This window comes from Balaenoptera acutorostrata, chromosome 11, assembly GCF_949987535.1.
Source record: "Balaenoptera acutorostrata chromosome 11, mBalAcu1.1, whole genome shotgun sequence".
Taxonomy (NCBI): Eukaryota; Metazoa; Chordata; class Mammalia; order Artiodactyla; family Balaenopteridae; genus Balaenoptera; species Balaenoptera acutorostrata.
In genome coordinates, this window is record NC_080074.1 from 62,933,009 (window position 1) to 62,950,006 (window position 16,998).

General features: G+C 50.1%; 1 protein-coding gene across 1 annotated transcript; it reads left to right on the forward strand.

Annotated features, from left to right (window-relative positions):
- The first annotated feature begins 2,926 nt into the window (after nt 1–2,926).
- KRT3 (keratin 3) lies at nt 2,927–8,681 on the forward strand. The gene is given in 11 exon segments (XM_057556546.1): nt 2,927–3,101; nt 3,104–3,420; nt 3,422–3,448; nt 4,473–4,693; nt 5,587–5,647; nt 6,009–6,104; nt 6,388–6,552; nt 6,976–7,098; nt 7,409–7,628; nt 7,983–8,021; nt 8,494–8,681. Coding segments are annotated over 11 exon segments (1,632 nt in total).
- The last annotated feature ends 8,317 nt before the right edge of the window (nt 8,682–16,998 follow it).

Sequence of the window (16,998 nt, forward strand, 5' to 3'; positions counted from 1 at the left end):
GGTGGATTGGGAGTTTGGGGTTAGCAGATGAAAACTATTATATATAGAATGGATAAACAAGGTCCTACTGTAGAGCACAGGGAACTATATTCAATATCCTATGATAAACCATAATGGAAGAGAATTTTGAAAAGAATGTATATATGTGTATAACTGAATCACTTTGCTGTATAGCAGAAATTAACACAACATTATAAATCAACTATACTTCAATTTAAAAAAACGAAATAAAAGCTGGGTCTCTTTGGCTCCAAAGTGCGTACACTTAAATACTAAGAGAAAAAAATATGACCTGATTTTTGTGATACATTTCTTGAAACACTTGACAGAGATGTCACTCATCCACCTATGCTCCTGTGAGAACCGGAGGGGTGGAGATGAATGACTGTCTTTATGGTTAATGATGCTGAAATGTAGAGAATTTAAATAGCCTTGGTTATGGTTAGTCACGGGGAGGTGCTGTTCCAGCTCTGAGTTTGGTTCATTCTTTAAACTCTGGTTCCTCTGAGGGAGCAAAGCCGAGGAGGGTGTCTGTGGGCCTTGGGCTAATTTCACCTGCCATTAATCCTTGGGTAGCAGTTGTGGAAAATCAGGGGTATTAAGTCAGATGTGCTGGAGAGGGAATTCCAGTACTGGGTGGGGGGCAGATTACGTGACCTCAAATGCCCAGTCAACTTCAAGTTGATTCTGTGATGGATTACTGACTGATTCTTGGTACTGTGATTCTATAGCATTTTTCTGCTGGAGAGGAGATGACACTCACTTGCATGTATATTTTCTTAAATCTGAACTCCAAATTTGAGAGGTTCCTCATGTTGAGATAATCTCAATTAGCTTGGACTACCTTATGTAATGGGATTTCAATTAGCTTTTGACTAGTTTTATTTGGTTGTAATCCAGCAAATAGGCTTAATTCATTCATTAATTGTTCAACTGATGGACTTACTTGTTCACTCAACCGACCAACCTTTAGGAGCATCTGTTATTGGCAAAGCACTGAGCTAAGAACCAAAGGATCCAGTATATTAACCAGACTGTAAGCTTCTGGAAAGTTTATGGTTTTTTTTTTAAAATTAATTAATTAATTTATTTTTGGCTGTGTTGGGTCTTCGTTTCTGTGCGAGGGCTTTCTCCAGTTGTGGCGAGCGGGGGCCACCCTTCATCACGGTGCGCGGGCCTCTCACTGTCGCGGCCTCTCTTGTTGCGGAGCACAGGCTCCAGACGCGCAGGCTCAGTAGTTGTGGCTCACGGGCCCAGTTGCTCCGCGGCATGTGGGATCTTCCCAGACCAGGGCTCGAACCTGTGTCCCCTGCATTGGCAGGCGGATTCTCAACCACTGTGCCACCAGGGAAGCCCAAGTTTATGGTTTTATTCTGGGAAAGGGGCCACGATTTTGCAGAACCTGGAGGTACAAAGTGGGGAGAGGACACAATGGGAGAACCAGGCCACTGAAGAGAATTTCACTTCTTCTGCACTTGGGCCATCCCTAGCCCTGCCCAGTGAACTCCGAAGAATCCACTGTCCTTCCTTCCTTTCCCCCCATTCTGAGGAGGCTCCTGCCCAGGCCACATAGGTCACATGTGGCAGGTCCAATCGTGCAGCAGACAGAAGGAAAAAGCCTTGCCCTGGAGAGACACATGGCGGACTTGGCAAGCTCCAGACCCGTGCAAGAAAGGCAAGCCCAATTGGACAAGCCTCTGAAAAACTTCAGACTGGCAGATTCTCAGGTTTTCAAAGTCACACAGGTATGGCAGTGCTGCCGGCCCTGCCGTGTCTGGCCTCCTGAGGCTGGCGGGGGTGGGCGGTGGGTATCTGGACACTGAGGCCACAGACCTCTCGGGAGCACACATCCCCTCCACCAGAGAATGGTCCCAAAGGGGCCCCCCGTGTCTTGTTCACAACGGTCTCCAGTGCCTCATCCAGTGCCTGACATGAGTTAGGTGATCTGTAAATATCTGTCATATTGGTGGTAGAATTGATGTTTGAATTTCCAGTTCCCTGGGACTTGGGTTGAAACCAGGGAGGTGCCAAAAATGGGGGGGAGCAAGAAAGGAAGCTTTAGAGATGCCTCAGAGACGGGGAAGCATGTATGGCTTTTCTGGGAAGTTTTCAAAACAAATAAACAATCAAACAAACAATTTGGCATGTTGAATTTTGCTGATGGCTTATCAAAGCACATAATGTTAACTCCCCTTTTTTCTTAGAAGATAGTCATGAACCCAAATGCTGCAGCCTCCTGAACTGCAGCTTGGGAGAGAGGGGGAACCCAGGAGGCAGCTTGTGATGGTTCTGGGCTTTGTTTCCAGGAAGGGAGGAAGAGAGGCCATCCCTTGATCCTCAAACCCAGCCCAGAGCTGGGCACACGGTGGGTGCTCTGTGGTCATGTGCGGGCTGTGGAGTGGACTGTATCACTCTTCCTATTGAGATACTTCCCCTGAGTCCTTGGGTGGGCTTCACTGTCTCCATCACCCAGACAACCAGAACCTCTCCAACCCACCTTCCACTCCATCCTTTCCAGAGTTGAGCCCAGCTCTGGCAGGGCCGGGGACAGCTGACTGGCAGACAGATGAGTGTGCCTCTTGGGTCCTGCCAGACAACGCTAGGCGGTGGCCATGCCCAAGGAGGGGGCCAAGCCAGGCACCACCCACTGCCAGATAAGCCTGCCACTTTAGCACTTTTACCATTTCAGATTATTTTTAAGGTGTGTTTAGTAGCCTGGAACAAACTTACTGCCTTGAGGGCAAACCCAACCCATGACTACTTGAGATTAATGATCTCTCCTTCAAAGTTTGAGCCCAGCAGCCTCCTAGATGTATATAAAGGGATTTATTCTGCACATGTCTGCAGTTTGCTTCTCTCTTCCTCTGGCTCTCAGTGGCCTTGTTTAATTAACTCTTGCACTTTCCCCTCACCGAGTTTTCTCACCATGAGCAGACAAGTCTGCAAGACACCCGGTGGCGGGAACCAGGGCTTCCCTGTCTGCCCCGCTGTGGTCTCCGGCAGCAGCAGAACGAGCTGTGTGGCTTGCTCTGGGGGAGCCGGCGGAGGGGCCTGTGGGTTCCGAGGCGGAGCAGGAGGCTTTGGCAGTCGCAGCCTCTACAACCTGGTGGCAACAAGAGCATCTCCATCAGCGTGGCTGGTGGCTCCCGGGCTGGGGGCTTTGGGGGCGGGCGCAGCAGCTGTGTCAGTGGCTTTGGGGGTGTCTATGGAGGTGGCCTCAGTGGTGGCAGAGGAATGGGAGGTGGTTTTGGAGGAGCTGGTGGCTTTGGTGGAGTTGGTGGCTTTGGCCCGGGTGGCTTCCCTGGGGGACTCCAGGAAGTGACGGTCAACCAGAGCCTCCTGCAGCCCCTCAATGTGGAGATCGACCCCCAGATTGGGCAAGTAGAGGCCCAGGAGCGAGAGCAGATCAAGACCCTCAACAAACAAGTTTGCCTCCTTCACTGACAAGGTGAGGAAGCTCTGACTGGTAGGTTGGGGACTTTGAGTTTGATATTTACATACAGCGTTTAGGACCAATCCTGAGTGGTCCAGGCTGGAGGCGGAGGGGTTAGGCAGCATTCTTGGGTCTGTGAAGATGTGCAGGGCTGCTGTCCACATGGTCATGGGAGTGGGAAAGACAATGGTCTCCTATTTGGACCCAGACACCCCCCAAGTCCTGCTTGTCTGACTCTGTGCTCAAGCCTCTCACCTGTTGCCTTATCCAGCCTGGGCAGGGGGCGCTGGCAGCATGGGGCGAGGACCGTGACCTCTGGCAGGGAAGGGTTTGACCCAGAACTGGGGGCTTTTCAAACATGGGCTGCCCTCTGGGGCTTTCCAGGAGGCCTGCTGCCTCCATGTGCTGTGCCAGGCGAAGGAGGTGGGCGCCCTTGAGATGGGATTCAAGAGGCTCACGTGGAAGCTGAGTCCCAGGGGGCTGCTGAGACCCTGGTAGCTCAGTCTGCACCCAAACCTCGTCAGGAAGGGAAGGGTGCTCGGTGACCTCCAGACCAGGAGAGCTCACACCGGCTGTCTCTCTCCCACCGTGACGATGATAGCAGCATTTCAACAGTATCAGCTCCCAGTGATTCACATGCTTTGAAGGGCTGCAATGTCAGTGGCGCCTCAGATGGAAACGACCCTGTTGAGGTTTAAGCACCTTTTTTGCAGCACGTGTTGTAATTTTGGAAGTTAGAGTGGAGTCATGAAGTCCCTGGGAAGGCTGAGGGCTCATCTTTACAATTCTCCTGCTTCCAGGCAGGGGTTACTTCCAGTTTCCCCACCCACCTCTCCTTCTGTAACTTTCCAAGCCATTCTGCATCTTTGGTGTCCTGACTGATGTGACTGACTGTACCCTCTCCAGCTACAGTAGGGGCTTTCTATGCCTTTGTGCTGGGGGATGCGGAGACACAGACACCCAGTCCTGCCCTAGCCAAGGCCCCTCCGCTCCTCCGCTCCAGGTGTTTCCTGATGTTGCTTCCCCCAGTGCACTGCAGGTGCAGTTCCCGGAGCAGCAGAACAAGGTCCTGGAGACCAAGTGGGACTCGCTGCAGCAGCAGGGCACACGTTCCATCACAGGCACCAACAAACTCGAGCCCCTTTTTGAGAACTACATCAACTCCCTGCGGAGCTACCTGGACGGCATCCTGGGGGAGAGAGGCTGCCTGGATTCAGAGCTGAGGAACATGCAGGACCTGGTGGAGGACTTCAAGAAGAAGTGAGTGACAGAGGCACAAGTGGGAAGATGCCGCGGGAGACCCTGTGCCGGAGTCCCAGCCCTCTCACTGCCTTCCCCCCTGCCCGCTGGGTCACTTAGCCTACTTTCCTCTCTATCTTCACGGAGGACAGCTTGGTTCATTGGGTTTCTCCTCGCCTTCCTTCCCGAAGGATAGTCCTTTACAAATAAAATTAGAAGTTTAGAGTTGAAGAAGTGCTTTTTCATGAGCCAGGCTGGGGAAGATCCCAGTTGTAGGATCTGAAGGATGCTGGGACAACTCACGGAATGGTGACCAAGCACCCCAGTCTGCCTGAGATTGAAGGGTTTCCCAGGACTTGGGACTTTCAGTGCTACAACTGGACAGTCTGCCTGAATGGATGGGGATGGTTAGTCCTCCTAACAGGGAGACTCTGAGAGGGTGTGTTCATTTAAGAGGGGTGGGAGAGGGACAGAGGATCGAAGAGAGGCACTTCCAGAGTTTCAGAGAACAGTGGTGTTTATGACTACCTCAAATTCCAAACTCAGCGACTTCTTTCTTTCTTTCTTTCTTTTTAAAAAATATTTATTTATTTATTTATTTATGGCTGTGTTGGGTCTTCATTGCTGCACGCGGGCTTTCTCTAGTTGCATCAAGCGGGGGCTACTCTTCGTTGCGGTGCACATGCAGCTCATTGCAGTGGCTTCTCTTGTTGCAGAGCATGGGCTCTAGGTGCACGGGCTTCAGTAGTTGTGGCACGCAGACTCAGTAGTTGTGGCGCACGGGCTTAGTTGCTCCGCGGCACGTGGGATCTTCCCGGACCAGGGATTGAACCCGTGTCCCCTGCATTGGCAGGCGGATTCTTAACCACTGCGCCACCAGGGACGTCCCAGCGATTTCTTTTTAACTCTTACAGGTCTGAGGATGAGGTCAATAAGCCTACAGCTGCTGAGAATGAATTTGTGATCCTGAAGAAGGTAAGGGCTGTGTGTGAGGTTCTCGGGGCTCATAGGCACAGGTTTCCAGTTGGGCTGGGGGAAGTTCCTTACTCCTCGGCCATGGTGCTGCCAAGTTCAGGCTGTTGGAGTCAAAAACAGAAGCCAGGTGCATCTTAGTCCGGAGAGGTCCTTAAAGGAGTCAGTTCATTTGTTTTTAGTTTTTGAGTGGGATGGAACTTCCATCATCCCAGTGATGTGAATCATTCCTTCATGTGGAGACCAGCCTCGGATGAGGACTGGTCAATCACAGCCCTGATCCTCCTGACTCTTTCTTGCTGCAGCTGCAGTTTGTTGTGTGTTCCTTGGAGAAATAAGGCCTTTATGTGTCTGTCTTTCTCAGAACGTGGACACTGCCTACATGAACAAGGTGGAGCTTCAGGCCAAGGTGGATGCCTTAATGAATGAGATCAATTTCTTGACGACACTCTATGATATGGTGAGGATGTTTCCTACTAAGAGGGGGAGACAGGGAGGGAGAGACGTTTTCAGATTTGATATGTAGGGCCCAGGAAGACTGAGCCTAGAGATAAGGCCCCTTGTTGGGGTTCTGCAGGGGGAACTACAAACATGGGATTCTTTGAGGAGCTGGGAGAGAGGGTGGGGCAGGTGCACATTCAGAGCTGACTTAGTGGACGGGTCTGTTGACCAGGATTCTCTCCGGGCCTCTGTGTGCTTCTTGCAGAGGCCCCAAGAGCGGACAGTCCCCTCTGTGTTGGCAGGAATTGTCCCAGATGCATAGCCACGTCAGCGACATGTCCGTGGTTCTCTCCATGGACAACCACCGCTGCCTGGACCTGGACAGCATCATTGCCGAGGTCAAGGCCCAGTACGAGGCCATCGCCCAGAGGAGGAAGGCCGAGGTCGAGGCCCTGTACCAGACCAAGGTGGGAGCTAGGCACCTCTCAGAGGACACTCCCAGAGGGTTTCAGGGAGGCTGTGGCCCATGGGACGTCTGGGTGGTGGCTATTGGGTGTCTCCTCTTGGTTCTTCTCTTTGGAGATATCCCTGTAATGGTTGTTCAGTTGCAGAAAGTGCTGCCCCCTGGGGGGAGGTGGTGCCACTGTCCCCTGCAGACCACATGGGACGGACTCCAGCTTGCTCAGGGAATGCCGGGTGGGAGAACCTTCTGCAACAACCCAGATGTCCTCTTCCCTGCTGCCTCGGAGGTGTCCCTGCAGAAACATAATTCGGTGTCATTTGAACAAAGTGCTTACCAAGTACCTCAGAGTTGGCTGGGTGATGTTAGTGATGGAGAAACAAGTCAGGCAAAGCTGCATAAACACCTCGCCTTCCCTTCTATTCTCCAGTTGGGCGAGTTGCAGACCACGGCCGGCAGGCATGGGGATGACCTGAAGAGCACCAACAGTGAGATCTCAGAGCTCAACTGGATGATCCAGAGGCTGCGGGTTGAGATCCAGAATGTCAAGAAAAAGGGGGCGTGGCCACGGATGCTGGTGTCTAGGCTGACCGATGAGGGGTGGGGGCTCGGATCTTAGGACTGCTAGTGTGGAGGGGACTTCTGGGGTCATCTCAGGCAGCATTGCCCTTCAGGGAGTTCAAAGACCAAGCCAGTCTTGATGGCTGGTAATCCACAGGGGAAATATCTCCATGGATGAAGACAGACGGAGGTGCTAAGGAAGGAGTGACGTTGCCTGACTTGCTACGGGATAATCTATTTTAAGACTCAGAGAGCCTGGGACCCTCCTACTGGGCTCATCCCTCCTCCTACCTCCCCCGCTCCAGAACGCTAAACTGCAGACGGCTATTGCCGAAGCTGAGCAGTGTGGGGAGATGGCCCTCAAGGATGCCAATGCCAAACTCCAAGAGCTGCAGGCTGCCCTAGAGCAGGCCAAGGATGACCTGGCCTGGCTGCTGCGCGACTACCAGGAGCTGATGAACGTCAAGCTGGCCCTGGACGTGGAGATCGCCACCTACAGGAAGCTGCTGGAGGGCCAGGAGTGCAGATGGGCCTCCACTGCCATCTCCCCACCTTCCCTGCCCCAAGTCACAGGCTGAGGGCCAGATAAGTGACCAGATGAATGAGGTGGAGGTCTGCTTTTTGCGAGAGGCCCCCCAGCTTGCACAGGCCTTGCCGGGAAGCGCTTGCCTTTGCTAGTTCCCTCCCTCCCTAGGCGGCCAAGTGCATACTAACCAGCATACACAGGGGCTCTTGTTATGGCCCATGGAAGGGCGGAGAAAGAGTACTGATCTGTCAGGTTTCTGAATTCCATTCTGGTTGCTGTTTGTCACTTTCATCCACGGACTTGTTGGAAATTGGCTTTGCGATGGAGCTATCCTTCCCTTGCTTTCTCAGACAGGATGTCTGGAGAGTGCCAGAGTGCTGTCAGCATCTGTAAGTAGCCAAAGAAAGCATGACAGTGCGAACTGGTTCTGAAATATCTGTACTAATACGGGGTGGTAGCAACTAATTTAAAAAATATTTCTATAGTGGTTGGAGGGGTTTTCTGGGGGCAGAAGGGACAGCAGATATGCTTTTGTACTTGTTCTGGGTTCAAGGCACTATTAATAGGTCTATATGGCAGATGGGGATTATCCAGTAGGGAGCCTGTTAATGGGAGGAGAAATTCTGGACAATCTCCAAGGGGGTCATCAAGAGTTCATCTATGTGGAAGGAACCACTGGGAAATTCAAACTGACAACACTGGGGGGGGGGTGATCACCTGATGACATCAGAATGTATCACAATGATCATCAGGTGCAAAGCTGCCTTGATCGCCTCCCAATCATCCTGGGCCCAGGGGATCGTTATAATACAGGCAAGTGGGTGCCGGGAGCTGATCGCTGTACTGTCCTCTGCCCTGCAGCTGTGGTCAGCAGCAGCAACACGACCTCGGCCTCAGCGGGGGGTTTCGGAGGCAGATACAGCGGTGGCAGCGGATTTGGCTCCAGCTCCGGGGGTCGCTTCGGAGTCAGTGGGGGAGGCTTCAGCTCAGGCAGCAACCGTGGTGGCAGTGTCAAGGTCTCCCAGTCCTCCCAGCGCAGCTCCAGATAAATATCGCTCAGGGGCACCGCAGCCATCCCAGCGCCTCCTGTCCCCATCCGCTCCTCCACTCGGCCATCCGCAGCCGCCTTAGCGCCCTTCCCCACCCCAACCCCAGCCCCTGCCGGCAGCCGCTCTCTGGGCTAGAAGCCCACGGTCTCTTACCCCTCCGTCCTGATCCCCGACCAAGCACAGCCGTGAGAACTTCAGGCTCTTCGGCTCCAGCCTGTGTCTGTGATTGTCCAGGTGTGGCCTCAGCCACCACCTTCTGCTGCCCTTGGGGTCCCCTTCCTGGGTGGCATGGCCACCACAGTTCTGATGTATATAACACGCAGGCCACTCTGCCCATCCGTTCTGTCGTCAATGAAGTGCATTGTATTTCACATCAGGCCTCTGAGTCTCTCTGGCCGCCTTTCTCCCCACTGGACTGACTTCTTTCATCCTGCCTCACGTGGGCTGCGCCACCTACAGAACAGCTGAGTACCAGTCCTCTGAAACCCAGGCAGCTCCTCTCTATTGTCCGTGGTATGGGGTCTAAATGGGCAAGATCTGCTTGTTCATTTATTCTCTGAGCACTGGGGGAATCCTGGGGGGAGGGTGGGGCACACCCCAGGAGCATGGGGGCAAGTTCTTGGGGGGAGAAGGCAGGACCCCGCAGACATCCCTCTCCTTGCCTTCTCTTGTTTGGGGGAAACTAAGAGGGCCTTGAGGTGCTGAGGGGCTTGAGGACAGAGGATTTCTTTCCTTGGTGCTGGTCCCCGCTCCAGCTGACATCCTGAAAGCTTTTCCCCCATCAAGGTGCACCTGGGAAGGTGTGAGCTGATAGAATGGCAGGGCTACAGGGATTTTCCAAGAGCCACCTGACCCAAGTCTGACCCACGAACTCCTCCCCCCACCAAAGTGTTCCATGTCCATTAAATCTTCCCTCTTTGGAGCACATATGAGAGGTTCTGAGAAGTCTCATAGGAAAGAATACCTACTGGTTAACTATAACCTGGAACTTTCCACACCCCCTTCCCGGTAAACAGCTATTAACACCCCTCAGAAAATGTCCTGCTCCTGAGTACTGTCTGTATGCACTCTGGGTCCCTGGATGTGTGTGGCAGCCATGGAAGCTCCTGGCATTTGCCCTGCACCAGGAAGCGCTGATAAAGTGTTAGTTGCCCTTGGGAGTGCTGTCTGGAAGGTCCTGGCTGGAAGGGACTCAAGCACAAGGAGTCCAAGAACTTCATTTGCAAAGGAGAGGACTGAGGCAGAGAGGTGGAGTGACCTGCTTACCTCCAGAGAGCATCCGAGGGGCTGAGCTGGGAGCACACCTGAGGATCCGGAGTCTGGAGCTCCTCCACTTCCCCACTGTCTCTGAGGCTGCAGCTGCTGCCTTCCAGGCTCAGCTGGCTGCCTGGGTACCCAGGGAACACATAGATGATAGAGTGGAATGCTTAGCCAAGCCAGGCCAGGGAAGCAGTATTTCTATCTTAGGCCAAAGCTGAATTTATTTCAGAGAAGGGAAAGGACAGTTAAAGAAACAAAGAAAACTGGCTACTGGGGCTCTAAGAGATTCATATGGAAATTCCACATCCAGGCTTGGTGGAGCAATCTAGTCACTGGCAGTTCTCCTTGGATCTCCCAGGAAGGCTCTTTGACGGAGGTGGGATTCAGTATTTGTTGCTTTATTCTGGGGCAGGATGGTACCTTTTCTGGTTGGTATTCCTCTGCTGAAAAGGAGCGGGAGATGTAGGTGGGGAGATTCAATGTCTGCTCCAGTTCAGAGGGCTGGCCCTGTGGTGATATGCCAGGCCAGTTTCGGTACAGGTGCTTCACCCTGGATGAAGTCATTATTTATTTATTTATTTATTTATTATTGGAGTATAATCGCTTTACAATGTTGTGTTAGTTTCTGCCGCACAGTGGAGTGAATCAGCCATACGCATACACACATGCCCTCCCTGTTGGACCTCCCTCCCCTATCCCCCCCATCCCACCCAACTAGGCCATCACGTAGCACCGAGCTGAGCTCCCTATGCCGTACAGCAGGTTCCCACTAGCTGTCTAGTTTACACATGGTAGTGCATTTATGTCAAACCTGATCTCCCAATTCATCCCCTTCCTTCGGCCTATATTCATTAAGTGTTTACTTTCTGGCCCTGGGCCAAATGTTGGAGATGCATTGGTGAGTGAATATCATTTCTCATTTTTGTAAGGGACTCCAACAAAAACAACAAAGTAAACAAAGAAAATAGCTTTAAGCTGTCATGAGAGTATGAAGCTGTCATAAGAGTAGGAAGAGAAGAAACCAGGGGCTGAGCTGGAGAAATGACAGGATCTGTGAATGGATTGGACATGGGGGTGGAGGAGAGGGAAGATTCAACTGTGATGCCCAGTTTCTCAGCTGGAGCAACTGGGTGGCTGGTGATGCCATGTACTGAGGTGGAGGGGGGTGTGGGAGGGGGGATGGGTCTGAGGAGGAGCTTCAGGAACTCTAGAAGCTTTAGATAAGATTGAGTAGCTCAGGGGACTGACGAGGGGCGGTCTCCTGACTACACTTGGAGATGTGAGTGTGGATTCAGAGGGAGGCCTGTCAGGGCTAGAGGCTCCCACTTGGACAGCATCAGCATAAACCTGGTTAGGGTGGTTCCTAAGCCGTGGGAACTGATGAGAGAGGAGGAGGGAAGAGGGCCCAGGTGAGCGCCAAGGAAGCCCGGCATTCTGAATCAGGGAGAGGAGGAGACAGCCTGGCTATAGAGCCGGGTCCAAGTTTTCCAAAATGTTTCCACCTAAGAGATCCAGGGGTTTCTAAATGGGCCCTAAGGGAAGTCCAGATCGGGCTCAGTTGTCCTGGGGACACCATCCACTGGTTTCAAGGCTCATATTCAGATGGTGGCTGTTCCTTGCCTTTGCTGTGCCTTCCTGGACTCTTATACCCACAGCTCCTTGTTCATCCTGGGCAGGTGGCTTATAGGGGAGCCCCTACCACTGAGCGGCAGGGGGGAGTCCATGCAGCTTCTCAAAGGAGAGAGTAACGAAGGTTAGCCTTGCTCAAAAGGACTGACCCCGTGGAGAGGGCTATTTCTCTGTCGTGTCATTGTCCCAGAGGATGGCCAGGCAGGTGAGCTTGGCACCAGTACCTGAGACCGAAAGAATCAATCCTATGCTTGGCTGGATATTCTCAGCCCAGCCCTGACTGTTTCTAATCCAGACTGACAGCACCTCTAGGGAACATTGCCTGATTCTGAGGGCTCCTCCTCTTCCTTTCGCCTCAGCATTTACATTATTTCTTTGTGAAGTTCGATGTTGATTTTTCAAATGCTCTTAAGTCCCTGGCCTTGGGTTTGCTTGTGCTTGACTCTCCATTCTTTGAGTAGGCAGCCAGTTGGTGCTATGTTGTCCATTCCGTTTCCTATCTTCTAAGGCATGTTTTCTTGCCCACGGAGGAACCCACAGAGATTGTTGAATCATGCTGACTTGTGTGCTGGACCCTAAACTGGGATTTGGGACCATGGGTCAATGATCAAGTACTTCTTTTGCTCTCTCTGTTTTGCTCCACATCTCTCTTCCTTGGGTGTGGAGTGGTACATCTTCCTGTGACGACACAGAGGACCCAAGCTTTATGCCCCCCACATTCCCATCCCCATCCATTCCTCTCTGCCTATTCCCCTTATGCCTCAGTTGGAAAGAATGCTCAAAACAGTACCTTCCTGTTCTAAGAGCTTGCTAACTCATCCCTTGATATTAAGGAGACCAAGACATGTTTTTAGATTTCAGGTTATTTCCTTCTATCTCCTCTTGGGATATGGGCTACTTGCCAGAGAAAGTATCAACAGTGATGGTGACACAGCTACAAAAGGCTCAGTTAAGGGAATCAGGGGATTGTTTCCTATAAGAATATGCCTGTGGATAATCCAGACTTGACTGCTGATGATCAAGTCTGCATATAAAATTTTGGGTACTTTGTAGGTCAATCTCTATATGACTCTCCCATTTTGCCTTCGAGCTGGGTGGGGTTTCTGTTACCCAATCATCAGAGATCTCATCTTTTGGGATTTGGGCTGCCCCTTCCCTCTGCCTTCTCAGCACCTTAGCCCAGGTACATTCTCTCTCTGCCGCCAAGACCAGAAATGTGCATCCTTTGAAACAATCTCAGGATGACTTAGAAAGACTCGTTTGAGTTCTGAAAACACTTTACATATTTTATCTACATCCCTCCCAAGCCCTTCTGGCCTGCAACCTGCACAGATGCACGTCTCCGCTGTGGCTAAGGTCAAGCTCCTCACCACCACACTTCCAGCCCAGCCCAGGATAGAAGGCTGAAGGCTAGTTGGTTCTCCTAGGAAACCACTGACAAAGGTATGGTGGGAGCAATCCATACCCTTGGAATCCATGGTGACATCACCAGATGGTGACAGCTTTATCAACTCTGGGAGGAGACGGGGGCAGGGCAGGAAAATGTGGTTCTGGATGGCAATAAAACAGTGATTCTCAATGGGGGGGCAATTCTCACCCCCTCTCCCCTGCTCCCCAGAACTTATGGCAATGGCTGGTAACATTTTTGGCTGTCACAATCGGAGGAGAGCTCCTGGTATCTAGAGGGTAGAGGCCTGGTTGCTACTAAATATCCTACAATGCACAGGACAGGCCCCACGACAAAGAATTATCCAACCTGAGATGTCAACAGAGCTGCCATTGAGAAACCCTGCACCCAAGTAGAAGGCCATTTTACTCTCCCCTCTCCTTGGAAAAGGATCCTTGGTTAGAGTCATATTGGTTGTGGCTGAGCTGAACAGAGACCATTCTGAATTTGAAGGAAGTATATATTTTTATTTTTTAATTTTTATTTAAAAATGTTTATTGTGGTATAGTTGATTTACAATGTTGTGTTAGTTTCGGGTGTACAGCAAAGTGAATCTGTTATACATGGAAGTATACATTTTTAGACATTTTTTGGATTTATATTAGAAATACCCTTTTATCTTGGGCAAAGACATGGGAAACTAGCCAGGCAGACAGTGTAGCCTTATGTGGGTACTTTCAAGACCTGCGTCAATGGCCTGTGAGGTGCTTGCAGTTCTGCTACAAGCCCAGCTGTTTTAGGCCTCTGTGCCTTTGATAATCTGTTCCCCTGGCCAAGAATGCTCATCCCACCTTCAACTACTGGACTAGCCCTTACTTCTCACCGTAGATCACTCCAGCACTGCCTCCTGAAAGTTTTCCTGGATTGCACACAGGGCAATGAATGTCTGTTTGGGATCCCATTGGACTCTGTTAATCCCTTTTTTATCACTTGCGCTATTCTATTAAACTGACTCTTTTCAGTGACTGTTCTCTGCTAGAATGGAAGCTCCTTGGAGGGACAGATGTGCCGCCTTCATCTTTGTGCCTCTCCTTGCCCAGCACATACTACGTGCTGTGAATTTCAGTGAGCTAAGGGGGCACATGAAAAGGAGAGGGCTGGATTCTTAAATGCAACAGCTGTCCTGACACACTGAACAAAAACAACACGATTAACCAACTGACTTTTGTTCGGTACTTACTGGTGCCAGTCATACCCCGGGCACTTTGTGCACGTCATCTCATGTAATCCTCATCACCACCACAGGAGGCAGGTAGTAATTATCCTCGCTTTCCAGATGAGGAAACTGGGGCTTAGAGCGGCAGAGTAACATGCCCGCATTAGCAATGGAAATGGAAGATCTGGGCCCTGAATCCAAGGTCTACACCCGTAACCCCTGTGCTATGCTGCAGAACGGGGCCGGCTGACTTCTTCTCAGTCTCCTGGAGGCCCTCTCTTCCACTAGCTCTGGCATGTGTCCTATGGGGTCTTGAGGAGCCAGAAACCAAACCTGAAGTTCCGAAGTTAGCAGGACAGGTTTTCTCAGGTTTCTGCTGTGGGCAGGCCCACCTTCAGCTCTGGAGAGCTCCGATCTCCAACGGAGAAGTTAGAGAGATTGACTGGGGGAAATTCCTTGATAATGATGGATGTTCTCCTTGATGCTAAAGAGGAATTCATGAGATTTAAAGCTATTTTCATTAACACAGGTTGCTGTTTCAAGTCACATCTATCCATCACCTTCTATTATGTGTTTTTTAACGTCAAAGAGGACTTTCCACTCTGGGGTGCTGTCATTTGATTTGCTGAAGCCCACGTAGATAAAAATGATCCATGAATTTATGACAGGCTTTGGAGTTGGATAGTCTGAGTAAAATCCCAGCTCAGTCAGCTAATTGACTTGGGGCGAGTTAATTAACTTCATTAAGCTTATGTCCTTATATGTAAAATGTGAATGAAAATTTCAACCTTGCAGAGTTTTTAGGACAACTAGAAATGATACTTGTAAATAACCTAATTCCGTGCCTGGTATATGGCAGGAACTCAGTGTTAGACATTTTAATATTCTTTCACAGACAGGTGAAAGAGTAAATATTTGAAAGAGGAAATTATTTTCACTAAATCGTAGTCCCCACAACTCTGAGAAGTATGCAATAGCTTAATTAATGTTTGCTGATTGATGAATTGCTTTACTGATGAGCCCCTGTAGTGGGAAACTGGCTTGGCCAGGCATGGAAGAATGACTTTTATGTGACTCACAATGATTCCTTGCAATTTTATGCGAAAATCATCAGCCTACCATGCCGCATGGACCCTAAGCTAGGCTACCCTTTAGAACTCCTCCCTCCTCGTCAACCTCTAAGCCGACAACTTCCAGGAGGACTCCATGCACTGACATCATCGTCATCGTCAGAAGGGCTGCTGTGTGGTGAGCACCTGCCCCTGCGTAAGGGCTTTCCATCACTACTTCCTATGGTCCTCACTGCAATTCATGAAGAGGCTATGCTCACCCCAATTTACAGAACAGAAAACTGAGGCCAGAGGGTAAAACGACTCCCTGGAGACCATGTAAATGGAAAGTGGTGAGGCTGGGATCTGAACACAGGCTTAACTTGAAGGCCTCCATGTTTTTCATTCCTCCAAGCTGCAAGGAAAGAGAGGAAGAAGTTGCTGTCATTTGAGTTTCAGAAAATCCAGCACGCCACTGAAAAGGGATGAGCCCCTTGCCCAGGGTGCTTCCTGAGGGAAGGTCCATGGCTTTCGGAAAGACCCAGCAAGATCCACTGCTGGTGAGAAATATAGGTTGACAGGAGAATTGGTCTTCAGGGACCTTCTCCGTTTCCCAGCATCCCAGAGCCCTTCTCCCTGCTTCTTCAACCCACAGGTTTTAGTCTGCCCTCAGCTTCCTCTGTGTCACTTGGAGCAAGTGCTTTCTCTCCAGGGATGAGGCAAGTCTCCTTGACTTTATGTCTTAACCCCTTGACTGTCCTCTCTGTACTTTCTTATCCATTTTGGATGCATGGTTGGATTAGTGTTTCTTCAAGTATATTCAACAGCATGTTAATAGGGGTTAAGATAGAAAGATTTTGTTGCTAGGTTTGTTTGGGAGGCTCTGATTTAGTAAAAATGATTCTTTTCTACAGGAAAGAGGCTTTTAATATGCAAATAAGCTTTATTAAAAACCCAAGAGAAAGTAAAAAATTTTCATTTCTCTAATTTATTTAACCACAGAACCTTTTTATCAAGGCTAACTTGGGGATAGATTTCTGCCCTAGACAAGTCCTGGGAGAGAATCTAGTACCAGATAAGGATTTAGGGGTGAGTTGAAGAGTATTTTAATCAAGTCTGGAGAGAGGACCAGTATTAGAATAAATTGTGATTGCTAACAGCTAAGACTTAGTAACAAAAGGATTTAACTGTACTTAGGTGTTCACTTCTTTATCAAGCTTAAGCTATAACGGGAGCTAGCTCTATAGGGTAATATATTTTTACTGTTCATTCATTAAGTAAAGTTATTTCAGTAGTGGTAAGTTTTTATTTTAACATGGTAAAAAGGAGAAAATGATAATTCTTAGTCCAGGGGCAGGAGATCCAGAATGACTGTTTGGTTTTTTTTTTTTGGAGAACAAATTAATGATTATCTTGAAAATTACATCTGTGAATCCACATGTAGAAACAGGCATATAAGTATCACCCCTTCATCCTCACCTCCTAGATAGAGAGGGATGTTTGCTCACTTTGACCTAGAGGTAATGACTACTGTCTCATGATTCATTCTTCCTCTTGCAATTACATTATAGGCAGCTCTTAAGCATTTTCACTGCAGTTGAGTACAAGAGAACAGTTGGTTAGAGGGAATAACTCTGCTTCATGACAACTGTCTTATTTTATAGGTGAGGAAATAAGGATGCAGAGTGTTCTGCCACTTGGCAACCTTACACAGAAGGTTCTGGCAGCTGAGGGATTAGAACTCAGACTGCTGGCAGCAGGCAGCTCATTCAGACA